Here is a 15,910-nt window from a genome sequence, read left to right on the forward strand (position 1 = left end):
GGATCGGATTCGGGTAATGAACTGGGCTACTTGGGCCCGTAACTTGAGTAGGGAGGCTATGCTGAGTCCATGGATAACACGTGCAATGCATGTGTTGAAGCTGTCAGGTTATTTATTTATTTATTTATTTATTTATTTTGATTAGCTCCTTCATTTATAATCAATTTATACAATTCACCCAAAAAAAAAAAAAATTTCAATTTACATAAGTAGGAAGTTTTAACAATATATATATATATATATACATAGATACATAGGAAGATGAAATTTATTAATTCCTTTGCTTTTAATATTAATTAATAAGCTTTTCTTGGATTTCAACTCCATAAAAGTTAGTATACTGCTGTTTAAATTTCATATATAAGTTTAGATAAAATGAGAAGTAAAACAAATATATAAATATAGATTATAAAAGAAAAAAGAAAGAAAGAAAAAATTAGCCATATTCAATTAAATTCCTAGTATCTTCTGAAAAAATTAAATCATCCTCCGGAATTATGATACCATATCAAACTAGCCCCCAAATTAATTAAAAACCTCCAATCCCTATCTATACCAAAAAAAGCCCTCCGATCCCTTTTAGCTGTACAATTCAAAATTAGCAACCAAGCCCATCCTACTGACACTGTACATGCAGACTTGTGAACAAGAAACACCATATGTACAAAACACACAAAAAAACAAAAACATTTTCAATCTTCAGCAATCACGTCCATTTTTCAAGTCTGAGCATGAAACATTTCAGCTATATCAGCAGATGTGCTACATTCTTCCGGTTTTCGATCAGTCACGGTACGAATGAATCGTGGAAATCTGATTGAAATGCCACGAGATGGATGAACTAAACCTATAGCAGCCTCATGAACAGGAGACACCGTAAAGTCTGCGCCTCTAATTTCCCATACAAGTTCCGGACAAAACCATATATCAGCGACCTCGGCTGTTCGGTAATAAGGTGGTTTTCTGGCCAAGATCTTGTCCCCGGAAAAGAAACTTCTCATCTGCAATCAATTAAACAGCTCCCTTACTATCATGTTGAAAATAATCAAACTGCCACAACATGGCAAACAAAGGATAAAAGTACCGTTTTTGCAGACCTGGTTATGGTTCTTATAAATTAGCATTATAAAATCAACCCGACTAAGCTTTAGGCCAAGAAAATTAAGGACAATTGCATAAATTCTTTATCCAAACTACTTAAGGATTGCTGTCATTAATACACATGGATTTTAGATGTTTCTCTAATAATGTGTATAATCTTAGTAATATCTTACAAAACCAAAAAGATCCACAATCACTATCTGTGCTGGTACAGCGATTTTGAGTTCATGACCAACAATAGAAAAGGAATTTTTAAGGCAGTGTTCGACACCAACCCATTTTATCTAACGTTCAAAATAATTCCATAACCTCAAAGTCTATCAAGCTTTCTTAAATCGAAAATAACACCAATAAAGGAGATAATGCAGCTTTGGCAATGCTCCCAATATGACACATATCTCTTCAGAAACAAAAGCCACATTTACCTCTGCATAAAAGGAATCTGAGAATCCAGACATGACACGGCAAACGCTCTGAAATTCCTCAGTATCAGGGTTGTAACATGCCATGAGAAATGGACTGTACCTGCATCGCAAGAACATTTTGTATCTATCACGACCAATCAACAGTATATTGGTAATTGGTTATTCATTTTCATGCTATGAAAATTGAGCTTAATATTTTTGTTGGGAACAAATTTTTACAATTATGATTTTTTTCCATACTGAAATCCTCAAATATTTCCATGCTTAGTGAGATCTCTCCCATGAAATTTGAAGAAAACATCAATATATCTACATCAAGGAGGAAAACGGAAGATAAATTTGTGCTTACCATCCAGCCTTTCTTCCATTTCCATGCCAGGCACCAATTGGGACTAAATCAAGAGAGTCATTCAATCCGTCAACATAATCTCGCTTGACCTACAACGGAATCAAACAGTTCTAATCAAAGTTTATTCAATCCGTCAACATAATCTCACTTGACCTACAATGAAATCAAACAGTTCTAATCAAAGTTTAAAGTTCTCCTTGTTCTCTTCATATTTTCAGTAGTTCAAGTAAGAAAATAATCTTGGATAACATTAACCTTTAACCATGTATCAGTACGCTTTGATGGAGAATATCCAGCATCAACATCCAAAGATTTGACCATAATCCCTTCACAAGATGAGAGAAATGCATTCTCAAGAAAAGAGCTTATCTTAACCAATGTTGCTTCATTGGTTAAACAAGCCTCATCTGCTTCAACCTACAAATAGAAAGGGTGTATAAACCACAGACTAACATAACAGAAAATAATATTAAGAACCAATCATGAAGCACTCACTGTCATTTCCTTTGCATATTCAAGATATCCAGACTTCTCACCATGAAACAAATCTTTCAAGTCTGCATAATTTAGGGAAAAGCACAAACCAGGGGAAAGTTATGTTTCCATCCTCAAATTCTGTAAAGAAGTGCTAAGTGTGACTACAACACAGGACATGAAGATGCATACAATTTCGTCTTTGGCGCAGAGGAAAGTCCAACAGCCTGTAATAAAGCTAGATTTAGTTCCATTATTTTAAAAATAAGCAATAAATCCTGCTCTTTTCACAGTCAGTAATAGTCTAAAGTCATGCACTTAATTACTTGAATGTACAGCTTCCCCTTCTTTACCAAAAGTTTCACACCACTTATTCATAAGGAAGTATAATAATTACCTCTGTCCATTAGCAAACATGATATCAAAGACAAAAACGCAAATGTCAACCTGCACATAGACAAAATATTAGAAAACAAATGCAGAAAAGTCAACAAAAAGAAAAAGAGAACAAAAATAAAAATAACAAAAGAAATCATAACAAAAAGAGCATCCAAGAGTAAGGACGTGGGTATAACACCAAATAACATAGGAAGCAATCATAAAATATTTCAACACTGATAGACACTTTTTGGTAGGGAAATGATGTTTGATGTAGGATAGCTATCAAAAACTTCTCAAAATACTTTTGGCATTGAAAATATACATAATATTTTTCAAGTAGTTTTCTAAGTAATATCATGATAACAATTTATATACAATATTAATTTTAGGGGTAGTGGAAAAGTGGAGATAGAATCATATGCAATAATAATAACAGTTTTTTTTTTTTTTTTTTTTTTTTTTAAATATTTTTGTTCTTTAAAAATAGCTTGGACATTGGAGTTCAATATAATTTCAGAAATAAGTGGTCAGTCCTTGAATTTTGGCTAATAGAAGGGAGTGAGAAAAGGTAGAGAAATGCTACCCAATACCACCAACATTTTTGCAAAATGTATTTGATGAACCTCACAATGTTCACAAAGCTATCATAAAAGAATTTGCACAAGTTCTAAGTTTTGATATGAATATTATGTTTCTTATCGTAGAAAAATAAATAAATAAATAAATATAATATAATATGATCCAAACTTTTATACTATCCAATGTAATTGAGGTGTCTTTGCTCCCTCTCCCTCTTGAAGATAGTTCTTGAAAGGACATAAGCTTGCAGCCATTCTTCCTATCGATTGCAACAACCTGAACCAAAAGAAGAGACCATAAACGTGGGAAGCAATGGCTAAAATCCTTTCCTACTCTCCTAGAAAGGAAGTCCAAACTTGAGCCAGAAATGCAGGTAGGTTTTGAAGTCTTCGAGCAATGAGGTATTTACCTCTGCATCTAGTATGAATGTCTTCACATTAGGTTTACAGGATTCATTGATTATATTAGTCAGATCTGGGAATCTTGATGTTGATTCATCCCCATTTCGTGAAAATACACGTACACATCCATCAGCTAACTTGTGAATTTGAGCACGCTGACCATCATATCTGCAATCACATAACACAAAAATTAGAACTGGTCGTGTAACCTGACCATAGACCATTACATGAAACTTCATAAAAATTTCAGGATAGTCAATTAGATAAATATAATTCCTAATCACAAAAAAAATGTCTACCCAATATAATCAGAATTAAATGCAATTACAATCCAACATAACTACTTTTAATGATTCATGTTGCATGTCCCAATACAAGTTTAGATTACAAGATGATTTACTGAGACTCAAATGACATAAAAATAACAAAACAGAGCATATAAGAAAAAGAGTGCCTTACTTATATTCACAAGTAAAAGATTTTCTCTGAAAGAGCTTCAAAGCTTGTGGAACACCATTGGTAATTCTGCCACATGGAAGATATGACCGACAATAAGCCGCAGGATAGCATGTATTCCACTTTCTTTTCTTTCCCAACACCACCCCACCCACCCCCCCCACCCCCCCCCCCCCCCCCCCCCCCCCCCCCCCGGGCCCTTTCCAGAAATAATAACAAGAAAAAGGTAAAAAAGAAGAGGAAGAAGAAGAAATTGAAGTAGAAAGCATATCCAAGAATGTGTACTTTGCAAGCATTGGCTTAATAGGTATTCCTGGAACCATTGACAAAGTTGATGTAGAAAATCCAATTCCTTGGGTCAGAAGAGAAGGAATGACCAAATCCTGCTTAGAATTAATAATAAAGCATGACATCTTAGGATAATTATCACTAGAATAAATATTTTCAAGATCATCTAAAGCATGTTTCCAACATGAAGAAACATCTTAAAGTAGCACTGTGATAGTAAGGGAGCTTATTGTCAATATGACTTGAAATTTCAGAATCAGTAATAAACATGTATCATCCAATTTAAGGGAATGTATATGAAGATTCACCATGTTCCCTATACAATTACCAAGTTCAACCATTCTTCTTTTAGATTTGTATCATACATTATAATTCTAGAAACATTTGAGTTTTATAATACTGCTACAATTAAACCCACATCAACTTCTAATGAAAGAATAAAATGGAGAGTTTTGTTTGATAGGGAATCTCCATACAACTTGATGCAAGATGGAAACAACCTCTGAAAACTTATCAGAGAAGAGGAAAAACAGATTCTAAGGCCCGAACATTAATTTGGCATGATCTAGGACAAGATGGGCTTATTTGGGATCTTCAAAGATTTTAGTAGATTAATTTAGTTTCCTATTTTTAATTAGAGCATTTTATTATTTAATTAGGTTTCCTATTGTTTTCAGTTTCTTAATGTTATTAGTTTCCTTATTTAACTAGGTTTCCTATTATTTTAGTTTCCTAATATTATTAGATGATTTTAATATAAATAGGGTACTTTGTAATTCTGGGAGCAGTTAATCAATATTACAAGAATTTTATGAGATTATTTTCTCTGGTTTTGTGTGATGCAAAACAAACTTAGGTGTGATGCCTAGGGTTTTGGGAGTGATTCCTAAAATCAATCTAGTGTGATACTAGAATCCTATCTATTTCTTTCTATTTTCCTTCCTGCCCTATCTGTCCTACATCACAACTTTATGTGCTTCTTGTTTGAATGTTGGTGAACCTCGACACAAGAAGCTAATAGTTAAACATTTTTATGACCAGCATATCATTTCCAGCTATTGGGCAGGCTACAGGTAAGGGGAACTGTTAGTGTGTGGTGCAATTGTTAACTAATACTCATAGCTGTACCCAATTCCTACGTGCTTACGTGCAATCAACTGCACATTTTCATGCCACTTATTTTTTTTTTTTTTTTTTTATTTTTATTTCAACTTTGAACCAAAATATATGAGCAAAAAACATACTCTTCAAACCACATGACAGATCAAGTACTTTTAATGAGCTCAGGGTAGAATTCAAGGGAGAAGTTAAATGCAAGAAACCAAGTAAAAGGAAAAAACTAAATAAATAAAAACAAACTTCAGTGGCAAGCGCATAAATAATTACCAAACTGGGGACTATATTGTATGCTTCAACTACAGCAGCTGAAAGGTGCTGAAAAGCAACAGAAAAATCAAATAAGAAATTAAAAACCATAATAATCAAGCACTATAGAAAACAAGTACAATGTCTCCTACCCACATCCTCAAATAAATTTCTTATAAATTAAAAAAATAATAATAAAAATAAAAAATAAAAACATTTACACCTACAGAACTCTTCAAAGAGTTCAAAATATAAAACCTGAAGCTTCTCCTTTAAGTTGTCCACTGTTGTTTCTTGGTGAAAGTTAGGGGAGGAGTGCATAAGAACTGCTTGTGCCAGGGCAGGCAGAACAGTTTTCATCATTGCTCCAATCCGTAAATTCCTAACCTGTATCCATAAAAATAAAAAAAAATTAAGTGAAGCATGAAAAAAAAATATATGTATATATATATATATATGTGCAACAGGTCTTCAAGATCAATAAGTTAAAATGTTTAAAGATAAATAATAGTGCACAGACTTCTCATACAGATGCAAACACCACAAACTTCAGATTAAAGTATGTTATATTCATATTAGTCAATACTGATAAAATTAATTCATACAGATGCAAACACCACAAACTTCAGATTAAAGTATGTTATATTCGTATTAGTCAATACTGATAAAATTATAACTTTTACTATCTCTTGCTTTATTGAAAAAATATCGTCAAAGCAAAATGATTTTTGTGAATATTACCAAAGTTCTGACAAGAAACTTTGTCTCCTTCTCTCTACAAGAACGCATGAGAGTCAAAATCATGTTCTTCTTTCGTACAGTGCTTCGACTGCCTGTTTGAACACTGATGAATATTACATAAGTAAACTGAAAACATGCTACTAATTTGGCACCCTAACTATACCACATGAAAAAAGAGAAAACCAAAAATGAGGTCCTAAACAAACTAGTTCAGCCTGAAGAACGGACAACCAGAATCAAATCTGTCTTAGTGTCAAGTATAACAATCAAGTCTATGCTAGTGTCAAGTATAACATGAAATTCAGAAGGATGCAATCATCTAACCACCACTAGCAAATTGAAAGACTTAGCTTTTGTTTTTTAGCAGGCCCAAAAGTTTATTCCATTTCCAAATACACAGCCAAGGAGAACATTCTTGCAGCCCAATCTATTATCATCTAAAAGATACAGAAGGAAAAATAGAACACTTGACACAAACAAATTTGTAAATATACATATTATGCACATCAATACCAATCAACCACAAAAGAGATTTTTAACATGACTTGTTTCTTCAAAGCAAAATGTTAGCCGAAATAGGTTCCTGGAACTTTTTGATAATGGAACTAAACACTCTCTCTTTATAACATTGAGCATAAAGGCAAGAGCAGTGAACAACTAAATGAACTTCAACCAATTTTCAGACCATGGAACTTGACACTAAGTCAAGCTTAAGGCCAAAAATAAGCAGATTCAACTCTTTTGGTTAAGTTCCAAACTGCTATAAATTTTAGAATAATTCATTATATTGCAAAAAAATAGTTTAAAAGTTAATTTAGTGACATAGACGTAATACCAAGAAATTAAATTTTTTTTTTTTTTTTTTTGGGGCGATTAACAATTTGAGTTGTTGATTCAATTCTTTATGATTAAATATTTATAATTGGATATACAAAATTATATAAATTTCAAAATTGTTCTATTTTACATTTTTACCCCAAACTTGCAAACAATTAGCAATAGAAGATGCAAACAAAAGCTGAAAATGGTATGACATGGAAATTTTATATGACATACATATTCATCAAAAGATTGGAGCTAATCTAAAATACCACCATCAGTGATAAGTGAATTTCTCTCTAACATAAAGCTAAAACATTGAACCTTGCTAATATAAACAAATATTCATATTACCAACGCAACAAGTCTATACCAAAATTTCCAACAAGCTCATAGATAAGTTATGACTAAAACCCGATTACCCATACCTTATCTTTCGTAGTGCAGAAAATACATCTTTTATCAGAAGAGGTGAAGGAGGGGAAAGTAATGTCTGAGTTTGACGACAAGCTTGGGCAACATCACCTTTAAGCATAATAGACTACTTAATGGATCATTTAATGCAAAAAAACATTCATCAAAGTAGAACAAATAATGATGACATACTCCTACCTAGATCACCCAATTCATTGTACATTTCCTGTATTTTGGACCGGTTTGTCCCACATGCCTCTTCTATTGCAGAGGAGACCAAACTTCCTCCAATGCTCAATTCCTGTAACAGTAATTAATGAGGACTTTTCCTTTTTAAGTTTTATGGGAAACAGGTTGCTCTGACATCAGACAGATTCTTTTTCTTAAAAAAGTCAGAAACAAAGGAAGTATGTCTCACATTGCACCAGCCATAGTCAAGTAAGAATATAGAAAGATATGAAAGGCAATGTTACAATACATGACCTAAAAACATAGCTCCCAATCACCCTCTTGAGTAATTCAAATATAATATCAAGAGATAAAGATTTCATTTTTGAAAATGTACAGCATCGAAAGGAGACCTCAAGCGTGAATTTTTTTCCATGCTGGTATGTCACAAGCAGAATAATTTGTTTCTCTGTTGTGATATTGGTTGTAAGATATCTTGCATTAATAAACGAGAAGAATCATTTGGTGTTTCCTTTGCATTGTTTTCTATTATACATGAGGTTTTAGTCAATATTCTCTTCATTTTCAAAAATCTCAACTTTTATGATATTATCTTTTTGGGTGGAAGGAGGAGCATAAACGATGAAGCATGAAAGTCCTTGACACATAATGTCTATACCATTCCAACGCTGAGTATACTGTTCATTCCATGAGCTTTTATGAAATTACTCTCACACATACAGATACACATGTAAAGACATATTAAACCTATTAATGCAAACTAATAAAAGAACTTATTGCTTTGGTTTGATGCTTATAAGGTAGAACAAAACTTCTCAATTAAAGAATGCATTTGATTATATATATATATATACATATATATATGCATAGAGAGAGAGAGAGAGAGAGAGAGAGAGAGAGAGAGAGAGAAGAGAGGACACACACACACAAACATATTGCATTATTTAGCTTCATTATTTCTGCATGTGTGTGAGTTGATGTTTTAATTAAAATGTCAGTCACACAAGGATTGAAAACTATAGACAATGATTGGAGGAGTTTAACTAACCACATTCTCATGGTCAGCAGCAATCTTATTAGTGCACAAATACACTGCAGGCAGCACATCCTCAGGAGATAAGGCCAGCAAACTGTGGTAAGAAACATAGCAAGCAAATAAGGCCCTAATTAGCTAATGAACTATAACTTAAATATACTCAAAAGAAGTTAAAATGAATGAAAAGGGTTTACATATGTTCACAACAATAGCATCAAACCTTCTAAACATATTGCAAAGCATAGATGTAGCTTTAATCCTGCCTTTTTCTTCCTCAAGCAGGTCAAAAGTTCGTGCAAGATGTAGATATGGAGCAGGTTGTCCCTCCCTCCAGCATGCTGCACATGAATCCCTTCATTATTAAAAATTTTAAATTCAAAAGGAAATCCTCTATTTGGAAGGAGGGGAAAAAAAAAATTAAAAAATAAAAAAATAAAAAAAAAAAGAGGAAAAGATTCCAACTAAATAGACATCGACCATGATCTACAGGATTGTATTTTTCTGGTGGCAGTGTTAAAGAAGATGCATCCCCATCCTCTGAAGATAATCTCTGCACCACAAAGTCAACTGTCTTTTTCTCTGACAGAATTTCCTTTTGGCCTGACGAGCATTTATTGATGCCATACTGGGACTGAAGTGACTTCCTACCAAATTCCACCTCCACTTCATTCCCACCAAGTCTATGTTCAGGATTATTGTAATGTATATCGAGTGCCCTATTAATATCACCATTTGTCTTCTCCATGATGGTGGCAGCATATATTTTCAATGATTCACTGCCATTTATTATCTTAATAAACTGATTAATCTCATTCTTGTACAATTCAGTGGCATCACAGGGAGAATTTTCATCTTTACGGATTTTCTCATGCATACATCCAACTTCTGCACCTTCTGAAACATCAGGCAAAACTTTACAGAAGAACTTTGTTATTGTATATTGCTTGGACCCACTTGCTTCTAACTTGGATTTCATTTTCACTTTCCTTTTTTGATTATTCTCAACATTCCTCCTTTTGCCAGGAGAACCAGCACTCTTAAATGAATGCCCTGGTTTGGGAGACTTATGGCCTCTACTTTCTTCACTTACAGGAATGCCAATTTTCACATAAGGCACACTCTTAATGGTATCAGGTTTCAGAACTGATGCAGACTCATCCAGTGAACTAATCTGCTGTACAGAACTAGAAATTGTAGAACCAAAGACTTGCTCATGAAATTCCATTTCATGCTCATAGAACGTAGAAACTGCTTCAACAATGTCCCTCCCTGATCTGCTAATCAGTGCTAACTTCTGGTCTCGTGTAACCCATGTGGGCAAACACTCACTAAGTTCCCGAAGAATTGTCTCAGCTTCATCATCGACCGATACCATTAGACCTTGCGAATCAGGTTCCCGAAGAGGTGATGATGATTTCAAAACAAAGCAGGCATCATTATTTTCCATAGACTTTGTATTAGATGATTTTGCCTCTCTCTCCAAGCGCAACCCCAGGTTTCTGGCATTGCTTGAATCCTTTTCAACCGTCTCACCCACTCCATCACAACCTCGATGAAAACCCTTCAAGAATTCTTGCTTGTTGGCCATTTCATCAACTAGCCCAGCAAAATGCTTTTTCATTTTATCAACGTGCTTGCTATCAAGTTTCTCAACATCCAAGCCCACTGTAGGAACAACACGTTTTGGTTTCAAAAACTTAACATATTCCCTAAGCTCATTATAATTAGAATGTTCACTATATGGTACAAGATGGATCTCAAATGAATCCTTTGTCCTCACTGAAAACTTATTGCGCTTCACTTCATATGTCCACCCAGTTGGAACAAATCCCACAGCCCGAGTATACCCTTTCTCAACCATAATCTCCTTCATTTTCACAAAATTAGGCCTAAAATATGGCCAAGTCTCACCCAACAAATTCCAACCAACAACATGTACATCACTTCCACATTCATCCTCCGTAAACACCCCTCTCTCCCAACACCCCAGAGTGCGCAGGATAGCCATTTTTCTAGCATCCACATACACCTTTCGTTTACACTTCCTTGCAATTTCTAGCAAAATCTTCTCTTTGCCTACAACATAAGTAGCTACAAGAAACAGCACATTCCTCATTGAACCATCATATTCACCTCCTATTTTTTCTATGACGCTGACAATATAATCAATAGACTCCTCTTGAGAGGGAAATACAAATTTCGGATTACAATAAGTGGTGTCCAAGAATATTGCATCAGTACCCACGAATTTACTTAAAAAAGGGTCAGATTTCATGGAATCACAAAACCGAAAATCACCCGTATGAACATACTTCTCGAATTTACCGTTCGAACCCGGAATTTTGAAAAGGAATTGAACAGCACCAGGGCAATGATTGGCGTCGATCAGTACAACCTCACACCCATCAATCACGGCGGGTTCGGAGAGCGGCAATGGCACTATAAACTGAGAAGGAACCTTAAGCACTTCGATAAGAAGCTTAGCGGTGGTTTGGGAGCAAAAGACGACGCCTTTAGACCAATTTGGGGAGAGACCGGTGTAATGATCGTAGTGGAAGTGGGAAAGGAAGTAAGAGACGGAGTGGTCGCCGGCATAACGGAAAGCGTCGACGGCGAAACGGGTTTTGGGTATAAGTTTGGATTGAGGGAAAGTGGTGGGAAATGGAGAGAAAGAGAGTGGAGGTGGGGGTTGATGGAAGAATGAGGTTTGGGCAGCTAGGAATAGGTTTGAGGAATCGAGGGTTAGGGTTTTAGAGGAAGCCATGGAAATTGTTGTGGGTTTACGATGGGAGAGGAAGGAAGCGAAGCATTGTGGGAAGAGAGAGAGAGAGAGAGAGAGGAGAAAGAGAGAGAGAGCGAGCAAGGAAGGAAATATGTCGGTTCGGTGGCGCCAAAGCCTTATAAGAGGGAAGTGTGACTTTTTGTGCGTTGTGTAATTGAAATTCTAGCCTACCAATTACAAAGAAAAATCAAATTTAACAACTCAAAATCTTTTTTTTTTTTTTTTTGAAAGATTACCATTGTAATTGGAAAGATGGATTTTTTTAACAATTCTTAAACTGTCTTTTTACAGTTTTATTATTTATACATTATTAATTAAATATATAAAAAAATATAAAATTATTTAATATAATATTATTTATTTTTAAAATATTTCTAATTTATATTATTTCAAAATTATATATCTTTTATAAATATTTTTTTTTTACAATTTTAAAATAACTTTATACAGATTTTTATTAAAATACTCTTCTTTTTTTCTTTTTTATTATGAATTAGGATTATTTTTTTCTTACTTTTTTAATAACACAAAAAATTATTTATTCGAAAACAAAAAACCAACAAACAATGGAGGGTAAAGGTGATTGGATGCTTGGTAGTATACTTCTGAACAATTTTAAAAATGTTCAGTCGTATATTACTAAACGTTTTAAAGTAGTTCAGTTTTATATTATTTTCTGAACTTTTTTTTTTTTGGTTTTAAACGTTTTTAAAATTCTCAGTTTTGTACTTTTAAAATTCTTCAAAATTATTGAGTTATATTTTTGCATATTTTGAAAGTAGTAATTTATTATTTTGGAATGTTCGGTCCTAAATTTCTATACATATTCAAGATGTTCGATTATGAACTTACGAACATATTTGAAATATTTGAATTTGTTTAATTATAATTTTTTTGTAAAGTATATTTTTAGATGGTTCGACTATAAACTTTTGTTAAACTTTGATATTGTTCAATTGTAAGCTTTTTAAATTGTTTGGTTGTAAATTTTTATACAACAGAAAATGTTTGGTTGTAAGCTTCTGAACATTTTAAATATCTGTATATAATGTATGTTATTTAATATGTGTATATACATACAATATTTGATAGATAAAAGCTAAATATCTTAATAATATTCGGATTGAAGCTTTTGAACAATTAAAAAATATTTAATTTTAAACTTCCAAATGAAAGATGAATTTTAATATATCAAATCAAATTCAAGAGTGTTGTTATGACTTGGTCGTTGGTAAGCGATGGAAAAAAAAAATCCAAACTAAAGTAATCATCATAAAATAAAAAATAAATAAAAAAACTAAATACATCTTACTGTTTCATATTTTTGAGCTTTCATAATTTGTGAATAATTGTTATATCTACAACCTTAATTTTTAATGGAGTATAAGTTAGATGGATGTATGTAACTTATTATTTGAGAGGAAGAATGAAAATGTATAAAGAAATGATTTAACTAGGTCTAGTTAACAAATGTCCTCAATAGTAACTTTAAATGAGGATAAAAATATAAATCAATAATAAAACTGTATAAAGTCGAAATAGTAGTGTAACTGGAAATTTCCAATTGAAAATACAAACAAATAAGAAAATATATTTTTTTTCCTGATAATAACAAACAGTTTTTATTGAAACGAGGCTTGCACCATAACAATAGAGTAATTGCACTCTAATAAAAGTGAAATTTTATTATTCCTATTTGGCTAGCCTAATCACTCACTTTATTTATTCTTTTACCATTGACCAAAAAAAAAAAAAAATTATTTCACCAGTTGGAGAAGGAAAAGGAGATCCAACAATAAAATTAAGATCTTTAAGACTTTGAAATCAAAATTTTGCATCCATGGACTATTTTAAAACCACACAAGGATTTGGCAAAACATTCTCAAAAGATAAACCATTTTTGGCTTTCCAAATATTCCAGCACATCAAAACCAATAAAGCATATAAATGGTATTTATTAAATTTTAGTAACCAATAACCTATCGTGAACACGAAAGAGCTAAAATTCAAAATAGAATTGAGAAAATCTTGTTGTTTTAGTAACTATATAAAAAAAATAAAAATAAAAACCTTTGAATTTGAATTATTAAAAAAATAATAATAACTTTACTGTTCATAAAGTAACATTTTTTCTTTTATATGAAACTAGGTATAAGGTACATGTTTTGTATGTGCACACGATTTTATAGCATTGACATCAAGATTAGAAGGAGAAATAAAATTTATTAAAAAAGATGATGAATAAATTCATGCAATTTTTTTTTTTCTGAAAAACAATCATAAATAAACCTCTTGTTTGGTCTTAATAAAAATCCATCAAGAAATTCTTCCAAAAAAAAATAATTATATATATATATATATAAAGTTTAGACTTTTTTTTTTTTTTTTTTTTTTTTTTTTTTGGTGTATAGGGGCTTGGGCACCAGGACTCATATATTTAGAACAAGATACCTTACATTTTCCACCATAACTTTAACTTTAAATGCAAAAATTGGACAGTTGTTTTATTAATGTACATAATTTATATACATTCATAAAGGTCTCCAAGTTAATTATAACCAAAACAAAAAATGTATCCAACTACTTCCAAGCAACTTTTACAGTAGTAGTTAATGAGTTTGACAAATTTTCTGAGAACTCACATATATTTTAAAGTCATTAGTAAAACAGAAAATACAAAATTATTTATATAAAACTTTTATATTCTAAAGAAATTATTTTAATATGTATCACAACCACCATATTTATAATTTAAAAAAAGAAAAAAAGAAAAAAAAAGAGGTTAATCAACGGCTCGAGCGCAGAAAACCCAAATTTGCCTAGAAATCCAAAAATCAACTCCCGCACGTATAACTGATTGAACAAGAAAATGATTTAAAAAAATAGGAAAAAAAAAAATAAAGGGGGTGTGTTCAAGTGTAGCTTTCCAACTTCAAAATTAAGCTGCAAATGTTGAAAAAACAAGTTGAAGATGAATATTGGGAATTTGGGATTTGAGAATATGATAAAGAAGGAAAACCCAAATCAAGTTTTTATTAATGCAACCAGGAGAAAAAAAAAATAAACTCAATTTTAATGGTTATTTGTTGATCGAGGCAAAATGTAATTGATCTGGATCAGACAAAAAATAACCAAAAAAAAAAAAAAAATTTTATTTTTATTTTTATGTTTCTGAAAAAAGGTCAGATCTCAGTAGTGTGGGAAAGAGTTAAAAAAAGGAAAAAAAAAAAAAAAAAAAAGTAAGTTTGATAAGCCTGGAGAGGGAAGGAGATGATGTTGATTCATCTAAACGTTCGGGTCTGTTAATCGATTTTACAGTTGTATTTAATGGAAATAATTATTAGTAATTATAAAATGGTAAAATGATGTGGAAAAGTTGTCCAGATGTCCTTCATTTAATGAAGGAGTATCCACCTAAATCAGTACTCCGGAAGTAGAGTTTTTCCCCTATATTATTAATAATAACAAGTCCCACATCGGTCAACATAAAGGTACAACAATACTTTATAATCACGATTTGTAGTGACTGGGGAAAAGCCGGGCTAAATGGCACTAGCCTGTTACTCAAGCGAGGGCATTAAGATGATTGAAGAAATTGTCCGACTCGTTAGCCACGTGACCAGCACCTTGACTCGATTTGCCACCTCAGCAGAACACCGCGGCGGCACGTTAATCCTGTCTCTAGTTTCTACTCCCGTGACGAATAGGTCTAGGATTAGAACCATCGAATCGCCACGCAGGACTAAATGATATAAGATAAGACAAAAGACCATATCCACCAAAAAAGAGCCAACGCACAACAAAATTGTGGACCACGACCAAAAAGGACTCTGAAGAATTAATAACCGAAAGGAGGACTCTGAAGAATTAATAACCGAAAGGAGGACAAATAGCCCCCACAGGACTCAAAAAGGATTAATAACCAAAAGGACAAATTGAAAACCAAAAAAGACAAGACTCTAGAGAGAGAAAGGATGCCAGTGCTGGCTGGGACTGGGTGCGTTAGTGTCTATGGCGTTAAAGTTGGGCTGAGCTCAAATTTCAACAATCAAACTTTTTGTTTTCCTTTCTTTATAGCTGCTAATAATAATTTGTGATCCTTATTAGGCT

At 32.7% G+C, this 15,910-nt stretch overlaps 1 protein-coding gene across 2 annotated transcripts; it reads right to left on the reverse strand.

The window, feature by feature from the left end:
• Nucleotides 1–425: 425 nt before the first annotated feature.
• LOC107409237 (DNA ligase 6) lies at nucleotides 426–11,906 on the reverse strand. 2 transcript variants are annotated; one of them, XM_048471584.2, is made up of 19 exons: nucleotides 9,496–11,902; nucleotides 9,239–9,356; nucleotides 9,031–9,112; nucleotides 7,992–8,094; nucleotides 7,808–7,904; nucleotides 6,561–6,663; nucleotides 6,078–6,206; nucleotides 5,841–5,888; nucleotides 4,452–4,549; nucleotides 4,170–4,235; nucleotides 3,719–3,878; nucleotides 3,478–3,585; nucleotides 2,747–2,796; nucleotides 2,542–2,576; nucleotides 2,371–2,432; nucleotides 2,131–2,292; nucleotides 1,876–1,964; nucleotides 1,527–1,626; nucleotides 426–1,001 (listed from the first exon to the last, which is right to left on the reverse strand). In XM_048471584.2, the coding sequence occupies exons 1-19, from the start codon at nucleotides 11,780–11,782 to the stop codon at nucleotides 720–722; spliced, it is 4,179 nt and encodes a 1,392-aa protein (XP_048327541.2). In that variant the 5' UTR covers nucleotides 11,783–11,902; the 3' UTR covers nucleotides 426–719. The 2 variants fall into 2 exon arrangements, 1 of the variants encoding a protein (XP_048327541.2); XR_007240221.2 differs by lacking the exons at nucleotides 426–1,001; nucleotides 1,527–1,626; nucleotides 1,876–1,964; nucleotides 2,131–2,292 and having other exon boundaries at nucleotides 2,377–2,432; nucleotides 3,486–3,585; nucleotides 9,496–11,906.
• Nucleotides 11,907–15,910: the final 4,004 nt, after the last annotated feature.

This window comes from Ziziphus jujuba, chromosome 4, assembly GCF_031755915.1.
Source record: "Ziziphus jujuba cultivar Dongzao chromosome 4, ASM3175591v1".
Taxonomy (NCBI): Eukaryota; Viridiplantae; Streptophyta; class Magnoliopsida; order Rosales; family Rhamnaceae; genus Ziziphus; species Ziziphus jujuba.